Below are 16,159 nucleotides of genomic sequence, written 5' to 3'. Positions count from 1 at the left end.
CTGCACACCCCCGGAGCTGATGCCGGTGCAGCCACCAGCGGCACCTCCAACCAGCAGGGCTGTCCTGCCTGCTGTACCTGTGAGCCACAGCAGAGTGCTGCCCTTGCCGTGGCTGTCGGCCACCTGCTTTATCCAGCCCACCAAGCTGTCCATCTCGCTGAGGGCGGCTCCGTAGATGCCCGAGGCAGGCGGTGGCGGCGAGGGCACCTCCAGCGGGACGTGCATGTGGGCCAGTGCCAGGTAGAGGAAGAAGGGGCGGCCGCTGGCGCTGCGCAGGGAAGAAGACAGGGAGAGCCTTCAGCTGCGCCCGGGCAGGGGAAGAGCAGCAGGAGGTCACTGGGGTGATGGCACTGCTGAGGCCAGAGGTCCTTCTGCCCAGGAGCTCTGCAGCCACTTCAGCCCCTGCCACGGCTCCTGGGTGAAAAACCAGCCTCAGCCAGTCGCCACCTCTGCAGTCACCCCCTCTCCTTGCAGGGGGGGCTGCTTGGTTCAGTGTGAGCCACTTCTCTTGCTAAACCTCTCCTTGTTGTCCATAGTCCTTCCATTTGGGACAAACCTGCCCCTTTCTCCATCTCCAGTGGCACCCCTGCATCAGTGCACCCCTGGCACCACCTGCCTCCCTCCTCTCTCTTTCTGGGTCCATCTTCATAGAATCATAGAATGGGTTGGGTTGGAAGGGACCTTAAAGCTCATCCAGTTCCAACCTCCCTGCCATAGGCAGGGACACCTCCCACTAGCCCAGCTTGCTCAAGGCTCCATCCAACCTGGCCTTAAGTACCTCCAGGGAGAGGGCATCCACAACCTCTCTGGGCAACCCACTGCAGTGTCTCAGTGCTCTGAGAGTCAAGAACTTCCAGTTGACTGGCTAGGGCTGGGTGCTAGGTTGGACTGGATGATCTTGGAGGTCTCTTCCAACCTGCTTGATTCTATGATTCTATGATGATTCTAAATCCACTCTTCTCTCCCTCTCCAACAAACTCCTGGCCCCAGCAGTGATTTCAGCAGTGTGTGAGCAGCAGGAGGAGGCAGCCCCTGACCCCGAGCAGCCCTGGACAGGGAGCGCAGCACGTTCGCCCGCCCGCGCTGCCCGCTGCCTGCTTGCCTTCAACCCAGCAGAGGACACGTCCTGTTTTCTTGTTTACAACTATATTTATCTCCTCCAACCAGGCTTGCTCTTCCTCAGGGACCTCTGAGGGGAAGGGTGGGCTGGGGAGCAGCCAGGAGAGGCCGGATCCCAGGGACGTGCCCCATGCCGCGCAGGCGCCCGAGCCTGGCCACCCCATCTCTGCCTCCAGGAGCTTTCGGGGCCCCTCTGACGTGCGCTTTGGCACTTCCTTCCTTTACCCAGCACCCACCTGGGGATGGAAAATGAGTAAATCCCATCCTGTCTGGACCTGCCACATCCTTCCCCGGCAGTGCTGGAGCTCAGCAAAGGGCTGCGTGTCCCCAGCACCCTGCCCAGCCCCTGCGAAACAGCGTGGGCTGGAGGGGGGCTGCTGAGGCTTCCCCTGCAAGTTGCTGCTGCAAAAGGCTATGTGGCATCTTTCCCCTTGGCATGCCAAAGACCCTGGCGTGGGCAAGATGCTGCTCTCAGCTCACATCCCACCCAGGACCCCAGCATCCAGGTGGACTCATGACCACGGCACTCAGAGTGTGTGAAAAGGCCACAGAGGCCAGAGAGGGTCACGAGAGGGCCAAAGGAGAGGGCTGGAGCACCTCTCCCATGAGGACAGGCTGAGAGAGTTCAGCCTGAAGAGGAGAAAGCTCTGAGGAAACTTCCTTGTGGCCTGTCAGTATCTGAAGGGGCTACAGGAAAGCTGGAGAGGGACTATCTGTAAGAGGCTCTGGTGACAGGACAAGGGGCAGTGGTTTGAAACTAGAGCAGGGGAGATTTATTAGGAAGCAGTTCTTTACTCTGAGGGTGGTGACACTGAAACATAGAATTATAGAATCAACCAGGTTGGAAGAGAGCTCCAAGATCAGCCAGTCCAACCTAGCACCCAGCCCTGGCCAAGCAACCAGACCATGGCACTAATTGCCCCAGCCAGGCTTGGCTTTAACACCTCCCTGGGCAGCCCATTCCAATGCCAATCACTCTCTCTGACAACAACTTCCTCCTAACATCCAGCCTAGACCTGCCCTGGCACAGCTTGAGACTGTGTCCCCTTGTTCTGTTGCTGCTTGTGTCTGCCTGGCAGACAAGACCAGCCCTCATCTGGCTACAGCCTCCTTTCAGGTAGTTCCAGCTGGAACAGGTTGCCCAGAGAAGTTGTGGATGTTCCTTCTCTGGAAGTTTAAGACCAGGCTGGCTGAAGCCTTGAGCAAGCTGGGCTAGTGGGAGGCATCCCTGCCCATGGCAGGGGAGTTGGAACTGGATGATCTTTAAGGTCCCTTCCAAACTGAAACCATTCCATGATTCCAGGATTCTATGTCAGTATTCCCTTTGAGAATCAATCAAACCTTTAACCAATAACTTAAGGCAAATGCCCCTGACTTTTGCTCCCATATTTGCTGTGCTCTAAGCATCCCAGGGCAGAGCCAAGTCTCACCACCATGAATTGCTCAACCTTGACATGACTGGTTAACAAAAACACTGAGATGACAAATCCAGTGTTCTTTTGTTGCCCTGTAATGAATGAGTCAGGCAGAGGAAAACTGGAATAAGCCATCAAAGAGAAGGAGAGAAAAGGCAGGCACCTGCTTAATCCTGTTCTCTGTGAACGCAGATAACCCCAAAACACTGCTGGGACTTGAAAGGCTTTTCCTATTAACCCACAGCTTTCACACTTGGGTTCACAGCCTCACAGCTACCTCACAGCCTAGAGGGCTGAGGGTTTGCACAGCAAGAGGGACCACTCACTGCTGCCCACTGCTTGGGTACCCTCCCACTCTGTGACAAGCTGGGACACCTTGACCGTGCCACGCTGCCGTTCTTGGCACCCACAGGGGATAAACAGCAGGTATTGTGTGCTCGAAGCAGCAACCAGGCTTACAAGGAGACATTTCCCTACAGTCCCCCATTTGCCCCCATTACTCAAACCTTTCCCCAAGCACACCCCACTCTGGCCCTTTCCTGGCTCAGTGTTGTGCCAGGATGTTGGCACAGGACAGAGCTGCCTGGCAGCGCTTCCATCCCGGCTGCAGGGAGCATTCTGCAGAGTCACAGCTCAGGATCCACCTGCAATGGGGATTAACATCACACAACCCAGCAGCAGGGCTTTGGGGGCAGCATCTCAGGGGAGACACTTTGCTCCTTGGGAAGGACATGCCCTGGATCCTCACCTCCCCGTGCAGGTGGGGAAAGCAGACCCTGAACTGAGGGATCCCAAAACATTGTGTCCCCAAAATGGATCAAACCTCACATACAGGACAGGTTTAAATGCCTCTGGGTGATGCTCTGCTCCCACTGCCAGAGCTTCTGTGGGCATTCATTCAGCACCCACAAACCCACCAGCACCTCCTACCCACAAAGGCAACTCCAGCAGCCTGCTGCCACCTCAGCCTGTGTCTCCATGTCTTTGTGATGGAGGGATGGAGGACAGAAGGTTGGCAGCATGTCTTTCATTCCCCTTTGTGTCTCACTGCATATTAACACCAGCAAGGAAGCACAGTCCAGCTCAAAGGATTCAACCTCCCTTGTGGTGGTGGTTTTAAACACACACAGTCCTTTAGGAGCAGATGCACCCAAAGGCTTCCACGCTGGTGACAACCTTGGTGGCTTCTCCCTTCTCCAGTGGTCTGGGAAGCCAAGCCATAGGGACCCCAGATTTGCCTCCTAAGGCAGCACCCATCCCCCATGGCACTGCACCAACAGGATGCAGAAGGCTTGCAGTGACTCACAAGCTCTCCCAGTGAAGAGGACAGGGGAGCAGTGCCCTGAGAACTCTGGTGAGGGGGCCAGGGGACAGTGGGTGGCATCTCACCTTGCCCGATGGATGAAGCGCGCTGCCTCCTGGGCGTAGCGCGCTGCCAGGCTGCTGAGGTTGGCAGGCTGCTGGACAATGGTGATGTTCTCAAAGAGAGGAAGGGCCACATCTGTGTAACAGCCCTTTCTTGCCAACCTGCAGGGAAGAAGCCACCCCACACTTGTCAGTTGGTGTGGCAGCAGACCCAGAGCCTGGCTGTTCTCCTGGCTTCGCAGAAAGCCGAGGAGGGCAGAAGGAAAGGGATGGTGCCAGGGACCCGATGACAAGGCACTCCAGGCACCCACTTCCCTGACCTGCCTCCTGCTACAGGGTGCACAGAGGGAAAAGCAGCTGCATGTAGCATCAAGGGAGGTGACCACAGCAAAGAGTAGGGGACACCAGTGCAACACCCACCTCCCAGTGCCCCGCCGTGTCCCTGTACCTGGCAGCCGTGCCATGCTGTGGGCAGGGCAGGCAGGGTGGCACGTTGTAGCCAGGGGTGTCCGTGCAGCCCATGTCGTGGCTGTAGGGGATCCCAAAGAAGTAATCAAAGCCTGAGGGGCAAGTGAGGGTGTCAGCAGGGATGAGGTGACGAGATGCTCAGCTTGTCCCCACCAGCACAGCCCTTACCACGGAAGCTGGGGTGATGGTGGCCATGGTGCCCCAGGTGCCACTTGCCTGCGTGGAAGCCACAGAACATCATCTCAGAGGATAACTCAGCTACAGCCACCACCAGCCAGCACCCACAAGGCTCCTGCACTGCTGGGGGCTTTAATCTAGCAAAAGATACATCTCTAGAATAGAATAGAATCAACCAACCAGGTTGGAAGAGAGCTCCAAGCTCAGCCAGTCCAACCTAACACTCAGCCCTGGCCAATCAACCAGACCATGGCACTAAGTGCCTCAGCCAGACTTGGCTTCAACACCTCCAGGGACAGCAGCCCATTCCAATGCCAATCCTGGGCAGCCCATTCCAATGCCAATCACTCTCTCTGACAACAACTTCCTAACAACATCCAGCCTAGACCTCCTCTGCCACAACTTGACACTCTGTCCCCTTCTCCTATTGCTGGGTGCCTGCCAGAAGAGCCCAACCCCACCTGGCTACAGCCTCCCTGCAGGTAGTTGTAGACAGCAATGACCTCTGCCCTGAGCCTCCTCTGCTGCAGGCTGCACACCCCCAGCTCCCTCAGCCTCTCCTCACAGGGCTCTGCTCCAGGCCCCTCCCCAGCCTTGCTGCCCTTCTCCAAACACCTTCCAGCACCTCAACATCTCTCTTGAATTGAGGAGCCCAGATCTGGGCACAGTACTCAAGGAGTGGCCTGAGCAGTGCTGAGTACAGGGGCACAAGAACCTCCCTTGTCCTGCTGCCCACACTGCTCCTGAGCCAGCCCAGGATGCCATTGGCTCTGCTTCCCACCTGGGCACTGCTGCCTCATCTTCAGCTCCTCTCTCTCAGCATCCCCAGGTCCCTCTCTGCCTGGCTGCTCTCAGCCACTCTGTCCCCAGCCTGTAGTGCTGCTTGGGGTTGTTGTGGCCAAAGTGCAGAACCCTGCACTTGGCCTTGTTCAGCATCATCCCATTGGCCTCTGCCCACCCATCCAGACTGGCCAGGTCCCTCTGCAGGGCTCTCCTACCCTCCAACAGCTCCACACCTGCTCCTAGCTTGCTGTCATCTGCAGCAGAAGGCCTTCTGCTTTTGCAGAGGCTCAGAAGAAATGCAGGTGTCTCCAGCCTGTGCTGAGCTGCTTCCAGCCTTAAAAGGCTCTCCCATGCATTTGTGTTCAGAGAAGCTGACTTTCCAACCCCTCCCACACAACCAGCCTCATCCTCTGACCTCCAGCACATGCTTGCTCCCACCAAAAGTATTGATCCAAGAGGGAGAACTCCCAAAGCTAGGGGGGAAAGGAGAAACTGAGAGATTTTCTGCAGGCAGAAAGGACTGGCTGCCAGCTAGGGCTCGGGAAGACGAAGGGACCCGTGGTGACAGCTCTGCCCAAAGCCACAGGGCCAGTGGCACTCACAGTCCCAAGTGGTGGGATGCAGGAGGGCAGAGCTGCTGTGCACTGTCAGGTTTACTAAGGCAATCCCAGCATGTTCCTTTTGAGCTGAAACAATTTGAGCTTCAGTAGGGAACTGAGGTGGGTCTGCATTTCAAGCAGCATGTTTGAAAGCAAAGATTTTTAGACTTGGGACTGCAAAATCCAAGGGGAAGTGCAAAATCTGCCCCACGTGAGCACAGGATCACAGAATGCCAGGTTAGAAGGGACCCCAAGGAGCATCTGGTCCAACTTTTCTGTGTAATAGTGGAGCTGAAATGAGCTGGCCCAGCACGCTGGCAAGCTGAGTCTTCAGACTGTCCAATGTACAGGAATCCATCACTTCTCTTGGGAAGTCTACAACTACCTGAAGGGAGGTTGTAGACAGGTGGGGGGTGGCCTCTTCTCCCAGGCAACCAGCAATAGAAGAAGGGGACAGAGTGTCAAGTTGTGGCAGGGCAGGTCTAGTCTGGATGTTAGGAGGAAGTTGTTGGCAGAGAGAGTGATTGGCATTGGAATGGGCTGCCCAGGGAGGTGGTGGAGTCACTGTGCCTGGAGGTGTTGAAGCAAAGCCTGGATGAGGCACTTAGTGCCATGGTCTGGTTGACTGGATAGGGCTGGGTGCTAAGTTGGACTGGCTGAGCTTGGAGGTCTCTTCCAACTTGGTTGATTCTATGATTCTATGATTCCAATCTCTCACTGTTCTCATGGGGATAAACTTTCTTCTGGAGCCCAATGGAAATCTCCCCAGCAGTAACTTGTTCCCACTACCTCTTGTCTTTGTCATGGGACTCCTTGCAAAAAGGGAGTCTCCATCCTCCTAGTAGCCACCCTTTATGTACTGATTCACGTTGCAAAGGTCTCCCCTAAGCCTTCTCTTCTCAAGGCTGAACCAACTGAGCTCTCACAGCCTTTCTAGACCTTCCAGCGTTCCACCTAACTCCCTGTGGTGCCTCCTCAACAGGGGATGGAGATGGGCATCTTTGCTGCCCCCTACACCATCTCCCCCTCCTTGGCAAGGCAGCTGTTACCTATAGCCCCCGTGCTGTAGCCAGCCTCCCGCAGGACCTCGGCCAGGGTGCTCTCGTTCAGGGGCAGGCCACCAACAGAGCTGACAGCAAAGTTGTGGGTGACTCCGTTGCGTGCCCCGAGACGTCCTGTCAGCAGAGATGCACGGGATGGGGAGCAAGTGGATGCAGCTGAGTGGAAGTCCACAAACCTGGAAAAGGAAAGGAGCCTTCACCAGCAAGCCCCTGAGTGATCCAAAGCTGTGCTGTCCCTTCCTGCTCCCCTACATGCATCCCATTCCACCCCGGGGAGGAGGGTCTGGTGGGGAGGATGAAGCTTGCAGGTCTCACTGGGGACAGACAGACCTGCACCATGAGGTGCCAGGCTCTGGCCACCCTCCCAGTGCAGCCAGTATCACACCAGTGACATCCCTCTGCCTGCCAGTCCCACGGGAGTGGACTCCCCTTTGCTGGATGGAGTAATTGGGGATGCTTGAAGAGGGCCAGGGAAGGGGAGCAGACATTACCTTGTCCCTTCAGCAGCCAGCTCATCCAAATGTGGGGTCTCCTTGGTCTCTGCCCAGTTGGCCCCCAGATCTCCCCAGCCCACATCATCTGCCAGGATGACAATGAAGTTGGGCTGCCTGTGTGCCACACATGGAGCTAAGAAACCCACCAGCACCACAGAGAGCATGGGCACTGCCCACGACCAGGGGTTCCCAGTGATGCCACACATTCCCTTCCCCCCACGCTGGGGCACTGGTGGCTTTGTCTTCCCCACGCTGCCTCTGGAGCGTCCCCGTGGGTGCAGTTGAGCTCTCCACAGGCCCCCGCAGCGATGCAAACGTCCCCTCCTCCGCTGCTCCCTCCAGGTCAGGTCGGGGACCAGCAGGTCCAGCTTCGCTCTCTTGGCTACGGGCGGAGCTGCAGCACCTCCCGCATCCTTCACACCCAGGCACAGCTGAGATTCCTGAAATCAGCAGCAGCAAAGGTGTTATTCTTGGAAGTCAAAAACACCCTTTGAAGTCACCGTTGCTCTATTTTTAACCTCCCTTCCTTCCTGCTAAAAATCTAATTAGACACCAGACCAAAGTGGTATTTTTCCCTCCAGAAGTGTGTTCGATCTGCAGCAGCAGCTCCTCTCCCCTCACTGCAGCCCAGGGGTTGTTCACACACAACAAACAGCTCTTGCCCTGCAGACCCTGCTCCTCAGCTGCCCAAAATCCTGGCCTCCTTTCATAGAGTCATAGAATCAGGCAGGGTTGTAAGGCACCACAAGGATCATCCAGTTCCAACCCTCCTGCCATGGGCAGAGACACCCTACCCTACATCAGGCTGGCCAGAGCCCCATCCAGAGTCACCTTAAACATCTCCAGGGACGAGGCATCAACTGCCTCCCTGGGCCACCCTTTCAGGTGGACCAAGAGCTGCTGTGGCTCTACTGGCAGCTCTTGGTGCATCCTTCACCTTGCATGGCTACAGCATCCCCTGTGCAAGAGAAACAAGACAAAGTCAGGACCTGCCAGAGCTCTCCCGCACCCCAGCCTGAGGCAGAATGGCTTATCCAGGCACCAAGGCTTTGCCTCTCAAGTTGTACTATTTGTTGCCTGGCTCACGATGGCTCAGCTGGAAAAGACCTGGAAACAGGGAACATCCCTTTCCTGCATTTCCAGCTTCTGCTGGGATGGTCCCTGCAGTGCTGACATCCTTGGGGAGCAGGACTGCTCCCTCCTGCCTGGTGCACAGCCCTTGGGAGAGGTGGAATGTGCAGGGTCTTGCCTTCATTTGTAACAACTGAGATGTTACTAGAGCTCATCTTTTAAACTACTTCTGCTCACCTTGCCCCACTGCTGCCCGTGGGCCAGAGCAAGCAGCAGCCCAGCTGCCAACCACTGAGGGCAGCTTGTCCCAGAGGCAAGAATGCAGGAATTCAGGTGAAGCCAGAAAGGAATAAAGCCCAGAAACACCTGGGATGAAGCACGTACAGTTCCTTAGGGAGGGATTTGGCCTCCAGGGAAGGAAAGGTTGAAGGACAAAGACTTGAAAGATCAGTGGTGGAGATGGGGTTGTGAAATACAACATCTTGAGCAAAGTTATGGCCAAAGGGAGATGAAGCTGCAGAGATCTGCCAAAACCATGCTGAGCCCTGCATGAGGAGCTCCACGCTGGCCGTGTAGATGGCACAAGACCTGCTCCTAGATGGGGATGGCCAGGGGCCAGCAGGGGCCCAGCTGGGACCAGTACTGTGGCAAATTTCTGCAGTTGGTACCAGCAACCTTGGGGGAGGAATGTGCCATGGAGAACACAGCTCCCCTGGGATGGCCAACACGGCTGAGCAGGACAACAGCCACAAAGACAAAACGAGAGGGTGAGGAGAGAGAGAGGAATACTGGAGAATAAGAAAGGAGGAGATGACAGGAGGAGGCAGGAGAGGGAATAGGATGAGTCCCATCTGTAGGCCAAGAGGTTTGCAGCTGGCACAGCAAATCACTGCCAGGTTTTGCTGCTCACATCTTTAAAAGCTTTGGGCTGTCGCTCGGAGCAGCAGCTTCAGAACTGTTGGCGCAGCACTGCGGGGATGTGACTTCTTCATAATTCATAGCCCAGGGCAGCCACTTAGAGACTTCCATCTCGGGGCCTGGAAGCTCTTGGTACATTAATTAACGGGGTGGGATGTGGTGGGTTGGTGGGCTGAGCTGTAGGAGGGGGCTGAGCCATGGCAGAGACTGCCCAGCCCTGCCCGATCAAAGCACAGGAGCCCAGCAGCTCCTGTTCTGCATCGGAACTGCAAACCCACAACTCACTCCTCATGCCCTCAACTGCCAAACAGCAACAAGAATTGAGACTGCACACCTGGGCATGCAGTTGGATGGTGGCTAAATCACCTTTATCTTCCCAGAAAAGATTCCCTTTACAGAGTGTTTGGAAAGCCCTTGGGGTTTTTTATAAGGAAGGGGTTTGAATGAGGAGCTCTGCTCCAGTCCAACACTCCCATGCAGGAGCTGGGCACAGGTGGACCAAGGGAAGCAGGGACTTGAGCTACCATCTTCATAGGAACAGCCTGGATTAACCTGGGCATGGCTAAGTGTGACCTCAGCCCTATGTTAGCCCTCTGCAGAGGAGTGGAACAGGAGACCACCCTGCACTGCATTCAGTCTGGGGACAAAACAAGAAGGGACAAAGTCCAGCTGAGCACCATGTAACCATCCCAGATGAGCTGTGCCTAAGGTGGGTGATGCTCCCCCTTTCCAGGATGCAATCCTAGTCCTCTGGCACCTTCACCAACATCCAACTGCTCTCACCAGCAGATCCTGGGCCACTTTCCCAGGCTGAATGCAGTGCCTGCACCAACCCCCAGCCTCTTGGAGCATCCTCCACACAGCACGCTGTCCCCAGGGGGTGGTGGCTCTGCACCACGACACTTGCACTGGGGACCCTCATCAGCACCTGCAGCCACTCAGAAGAACTGAGCAACACCCAAGGGAGCTGAACCCACAAAGCTCTGTGGCTTCCATTGACTTCGGGCAGGGACACCGAGATGACAGTTAACAATAACAATCAGAAGCATTTTCAAAGGACACTTTCTTCTCTCTCAATTACAGGGCAGTGTCATCCAGGGCTGAAATTTATGCATTAGAGTCAGAGAAAACTTCTTGATCTCCGACGCTGAGAGGCCACTTGAAGGAGAGTCCACAGAAGATGCTCTTGCCAAGCTCCTGCAGAACCATCCTCAGCATCCACAGCAGGTCCAAACCCCAGCGGAGCATGAGGCTGTCCTTTGGCATCAACCCCAGTGCTCTCCTCCAAGATCCTTGGCAGAGGCACCTCTCTGACCCTTTGATCTTGAATTCCTGGGCGAGTGCGGGCTGTGCCGGCTCTGTCCCTGCGCCACGCTGAGAATGTCCTCCAGCAGCGCCAAGGTGCCCACGGGGAGCCTTGCTGGGATGAGCCCTGGGCCCCGCTCGCTCTGCTCAGCAGCAGCTCGGCTCCCGCATCACGCTGCTGAAGGGACACCTTCCAGCTGTTGTCCCAAAGGGTAAGCGACTCAGAAGAGCTCCCCCAGGCGACTATGGTGGGCACATGGCTGGTCCAGGATCACAGGATCACAGGATGTCAGGGGCTGGAAGGGACCCAAAGAGATCATCCAGCCCAACCCCCCTGCCACAGCAGGACCACACAATCTAGCTCAGGGCACACAGGAACACATCCAGACAGGCCTGGAAAGGCTCCAGAGAAGGAGACTCCACAACCTCCCCGGGCAGCCTGTGCCAGGGCTCTGGGACCCTTACAGTCAAACAGTTGCCCCTTGTGTTGAGCTGGAACCTCCTGTGCTGCAGCTTACACCCATTGCTCCTTGTCCTATGCCAGGGAGCAGTGAGCAGAGCCTGTCCCCCTCTCCTGACCCCCAGTCCTCAAAGATTTATAAACATTTATCAAATCCCCTCTCAGTCTTCTCTTCTCCAAACTAAACAGCCCCAGGTCCCTCAGCCTCTTCTCCTCAGGCAGTGCTCCAGTCCCCTCATCATCCTCATAGCCCTTCACTGGACCCTCTCCAGCAGATCCCTGTCCCTCTTCAACTGAGGAGCCCCAAACTGAAGGCAGTCCTCAAGATGAGGTCTCATCACGACAGGGTAGGGGGGAGAAGAATCTCTCTTGATCTGCTGGACACACTCTTCCTAATCCACCCCAAGATCTCATTGGCCTTCCTGGCCACAAGGGCACATTGCTGGCCCATGGGTAATTCGTTATCCACCAGCACTCCCAGGTCCCTCTCCACAGGGCTGCTTGCAGCAGTTTGCTTCATGCCAAGCAGGAAATGCTGCACTGGTGGTTAAAGCTTGATGAGCTGCCTGCCTGGGCAGAATCAAAGAACCAATGCCTCCAAGCTAACCATAGAAACACAGAATCATAGAATCAACCAGGTTGGAAGAGACCTCCAAGCTCAGCCAGCCCAACCTAGCACCCAGCCCTAGCCAAGCAACCAGACCATGGCACTAAGTGCCCCAGCCAGGCTTGGCTTCAACACCTCCAGGCACAGCCACTCCACCACCTCCCTGGGCAGCCCATTCCAATGCAAATCACTCTCTCTGACAACAACTTCCTAACAACATCCATCCTAGATCTCCCCTGGCACAGCTTGAGACTCTGTCCCCTTCTTCTGTTGCTGCTTGCCTGGCAGCAAAGCCCAACCCCACCTGGCTACAGCCTCTCTTCAGGTAGCTGCAGACAGCAATGAGCTCTGCCCTGAGCCTCCCCTTCTGCAGGCTGCACACCCCCAGCTCCCTCAGCCTCTCCTCACAGGGCTGTGCTCCAGGCCCCTCCCCAGCCTTGCTGCCCTTCTCTGGACACCTTCCAGCACCTCAACATCTCTCTTGAATTGAGGAGCCCAGAACTGGACACAGCACTCAAGGGGTGGCCTGAGCAGTGCTGAGCACAGGGGCAGAAGAACCTCCCTTGTCCTGCTGCCCACACTGCTCCTGAGCCAGCCCAGGATGCCATTGGCTCTGCCGCCCACCTGGGCACACTGCTGGCTCATGCTCAGCTACTATCTACCAGTACCCCCACGTCCCTCCCTGCCTGGCTTTCCAGTTACCATGCTCCTTGCCACATGGTGCTGGGCATCAGTCAGACCTGGCCTTGCAGCACACACCTAGCACCATGCAAGACTCAAACAAACAAAGTGCATCGCTGCCAGCCAGACAAGGCGTTTCCACAGAAGGAGGAGGGAGAAGTCAAAACCAGATAAACCAGTTCACAACAGCCCCAGACGAGCACTGCTCAGTGTTGGCCTCAGAGCAAAGGAGATACCACCTGGGTTTGGAGATGCCACCCGCTGGCTGTACCACCAGCAAGCAGCCATGGTTGCCCACCCAGAGCTGAGAGTATCTGCCCTGCGTTTATTACACATTAACCAGGAGTTTACAGATCCTGGGGCCAGCACGATCATTTTCACATTTTTCACATTCTTTCACATTTTCACGCCTGCCTGGAGAGCAAAGCAGCAGCCAGAGCCCAGCAAAACCTGCTGCCCTTTGAAGCACACCCGGCTGCGCTGAGCTGTCCCCCACTGCCAGCGCCCAGAGTGCCACAGCTCTGATCTCCTGCCCGAACCCGCGGTGGCGACACTGCTCTCCTGCTGCAAGTCCAGCAGGCATCCCCATTCCAGCTGTGAGGAGCCAGGAGGTAAGGAGACGTCAGGAATGGGAAATTCAAACCGGAATGGGTCTGCAGCGCTACCCCAGGACTGCTCTGGGGGCTCCCAGCATCACTCCTCGTGCCAGTCAGGGTCAGGGAAACTGAGGCAGGCAAGCAGAGGTTGCTGCTCAAGCTGGGTGCTAAGCATGTGACACAGGATGGTCATAGAATCAGAGAATCACTTCAGATCACAGGGTGTCGGGGGCTGGAAGGGACCCAAAGAGATCATCCAGTCCAATCCCCCTGCCACAGCAGGACCACACAGTCTAGCTCAGGTCACACAGGAACACATCCAGACAGGCCTTGAAAGTCTTCAGAGAAGGAGACTCCACAACCTCTCTGGGCAGCCTGTGCCAGTGCTCTGGGACCCTTACAGGAGAGGAGTTCCTCCTTGTGTTGAGCTGGAACCTCCTGCGCTGCAGCTTACACCCATTGCTGCTTGTCCTATGCCAGGGAGCAGTGAGCAGAGCCTGTCCCAGTGCTCTGGGACCCTGACAGGAAAGAAGTTCCCCCTTGTGTTAAGCTGGCACCTCCTGTGCTGCAGCTTACACCCACTGCTCCTTGTCCTATCCCAGGGAGCAAGTGAGCAGAGCCTGCCCCCCGTCTCCTGCCCCCCAGCCCTCAGATAAACACGTATTAAATCCCCCTCTCCGATGGAGAAGCCCTTTAAGATCACCAAGCCCGACCACTCTCTAACCCTGCCAAGCCTGGTGCTAACCCACGTCCGTCAGCACCACATCTCCGCAGCTTTTAACCACCTCCCGAGGCTGTGATTCAGCCACCTCCCTGGGGAGCCTGCTCTCGCGTTTAAGAACTCTTCCAGTGCACAACTTTAACATCCAACCTCAACCTCCCCTGGTGCAACTCGAGGCCATTTCCTCTCATCCCCACAGTGTGGCTCCCGGTGTTGATCCTGAGCCCGCCAAGGGATGCCCAGCCACATCCTGGAGGGGAGGGATGGTGTCACATCCCAGCAGGAGTGAGTAAAAGCCTCATGGTTTGTTTGCAGGCTAACCACACGCAGACTTTGTTTTCGACTCCAGCACAGCCAAGGGCAGCAGGTGCCTCGCGTGGGGTTTGCCCACGGGGCAGAGGCTGCCCCAGCTCTGTGCCTGCCCCGTTAGGCCTCCTGGATCCCAACATGTTTACCAGCCGAGCTGCATTCCCGGTACAACCATCCTGACAACGCTCTGAACACAGTCAAGACTTTATTCCAGGAAGAGGTTTTCTACTGAGATGGTTTATTCTCGTTCCCTTAGCAGGGTAAGCAGCACCGACAAAAACCACTCTTCTGCAGTTGCCCGTGACCTCTGCCAGCTCCCGGGACGGCAGAGTGCTTTTCACCCACCTAACTGCTGGGTCTTTCAGGGGAAACATTGCACATGCCGAGCAGGGCTGGGCGAACCCCGGCACAATAAACGATCTGCAAGTCCCTGACCCATCCGGCGGCAGCCGCAGCAGCGAGCGGGGCCCCAGCTCCCTCTCTGCTCTGCAGCCCGCCCTGTTTTTCCAGCCCCGGGCTGATTTATGCCCACAGATGGGATGCTTGCTTCCCTTGCCGGCGCTTCAGGGAGCGCTCAGACACCAGCCACACGCTTCCCCGCGAAGCCGGAGAGCTGCACGGCTCGGGGCGAGCCGCTGCCAGGCACCGGACAGACCCAACATGGATCTGCTGGGGCAAAGCGTCCTGGCACGACACAGCCAAGTTCCAGCCAAGGCTGGGCTGCACCAGGGGAAATCCCCTCAAAGCGGGCAAACGACGTGGAGGAAAAAAGGACTTTAAGGCTGAGCTGGGAGGCCTTGGGCTCAGAAGGCTGCTCTGTCCCTCTGATGGGGCCCCTTCAGCTCCCACGGTTCCCCAAAGCCTTACTGCACTTGGAAAGCCTGAAGGGAAAGAATGAGAAGGTGAAGCGGAGACAGATGCAAAGTACTGACAAGAAATACCAAGGAGTAAATCGCCTTTGTTTTCGTTTTTTTTTCATGCCAAAGATATTTGCATTCTTCCTTCTCCCCTGGAGGCACAAACCTCTTTTGTTGTCCCACAACCACTTGCACTGTCGCTGCCAGGGAGAATTACAGCTCAGGGAGGGTGATCCATGCTCAAGGAAGGGCTTGTGTAACGGGACATCGGCTCTCTGAGACCAGACAAGGTCTTGGCCCAGGATCCCTACCCCTGAAGGGCAGAACCCCTCGGAGGAAAGGGTTTCCTGTAGGACAGAGCGATGTGACGCCCCCCAAGGACATACACAGCACAGTCCTCATCACACCCCATGGCTCGGCACACGGAGCTGAGCCTGTTTAGGATGGGACTGTGACGGGTGAAGCTGCTGCAACCTCCTTGCCGAGAGCAGAGCCTCGGTGACTTGCTGGAGGCAGTGGCTGCTGGACCAGCCACGAGAGCTCAGCAGCAGCTTTCTCCAAATCACTGAGTGAAAGCAGTGGATAATCTGCCTCATTTCTCAGAAGATTCCAGAATTTTGCCCCCGCTACCTGGTATGGTCACCTCCCATTGTGACAAAAAAGCCAGAGCACCAGGGAAGGGCCTCCTGCCAAAGCAAACGCAGCAGCCCTCCAGCCCTTGCCGACAGCAGAGGCACACCGAAGGCACACTTCAACCTAAGCACTTTTTCCAGGGGGTAGGAACCAGAATGCTCAGGTCCCAACTTAAACCCACCAAACTGTGCTGGACCAGCACGGGAGGGCAGGTGAGGAGGGGTCTGAGCGCTGCCCCGCTCTGAGCCCTCTGCAGGCTAAAGTTGCTCTATCACAAGTCCTGCGAGGCAGCCTGAGGCTCCGAAACCTCTACACCAGCATCTGTCTGTGCCCAGACAGCAGCGGTGGCAGCTGGGGCACAAGCAGCCGCATAAATGCAGCACTGTCCGGTTTATCCCTTTTTTCACTGATTTCAAGGAATTTTAGAGGGAAGCCTAAAGCAGCCATCTGCTTTAGTTCCACCCCCCTTGGCTGGGCACTGTTAGGGAGGACCCTGTGCTCTCCATGGCAGGTAGCTGAT

General features: G+C 56.5%; 1 protein-coding gene across 3 annotated transcripts in view; it reads right to left on the bottom strand.

The window, feature by feature from the left end:
- ARSG (arylsulfatase G) overlaps positions 1–16,159 on the bottom strand; it is a 35,570-nt gene that overhangs the window by 18,433 nt on the left and 978 nt on the right. Inside the window, exons 1-7 of one of the 3 annotated variants that reach the window (XM_064150643.1) lie at positions 10,448–10,511; positions 7,479–7,921; positions 6,976–7,163; positions 4,536–4,583; positions 4,348–4,459; positions 3,924–4,061; positions 78–268 (exon numbers count right to left, since the gene is read on the bottom strand). In XM_064150643.1, the coding sequence (XP_064006713.1) occupies positions 78–268; positions 3,924–4,061; positions 4,348–4,459; positions 4,536–4,583; positions 6,976–7,163; positions 7,479–7,687 (886 nt within the window). In that variant the 5' untranslated portion in view covers positions 7,688–7,921; positions 10,448–10,511. Of the gene's footprint in view, positions 1–77; positions 269–3,923; positions 4,062–4,347; positions 4,460–4,535; positions 4,584–6,975; positions 7,164–7,478; positions 7,922–10,447; positions 10,512–16,159 lie in introns of those variants that run through there. The other 2 variants (XM_064150642.1, XM_064150644.1) reach the window with 2 other exon arrangements.

The sequence above is a fragment of the Pogoniulus pusillus genome, chromosome 11 (assembly GCF_015220805.1).
Source record: "Pogoniulus pusillus isolate bPogPus1 chromosome 11, bPogPus1.pri, whole genome shotgun sequence".
Taxonomy (NCBI): Eukaryota; Metazoa; Chordata; class Aves; order Piciformes; family Lybiidae; genus Pogoniulus; species Pogoniulus pusillus.
This window is presented reverse-complemented; position numbering and strand designations above follow the sequence as displayed.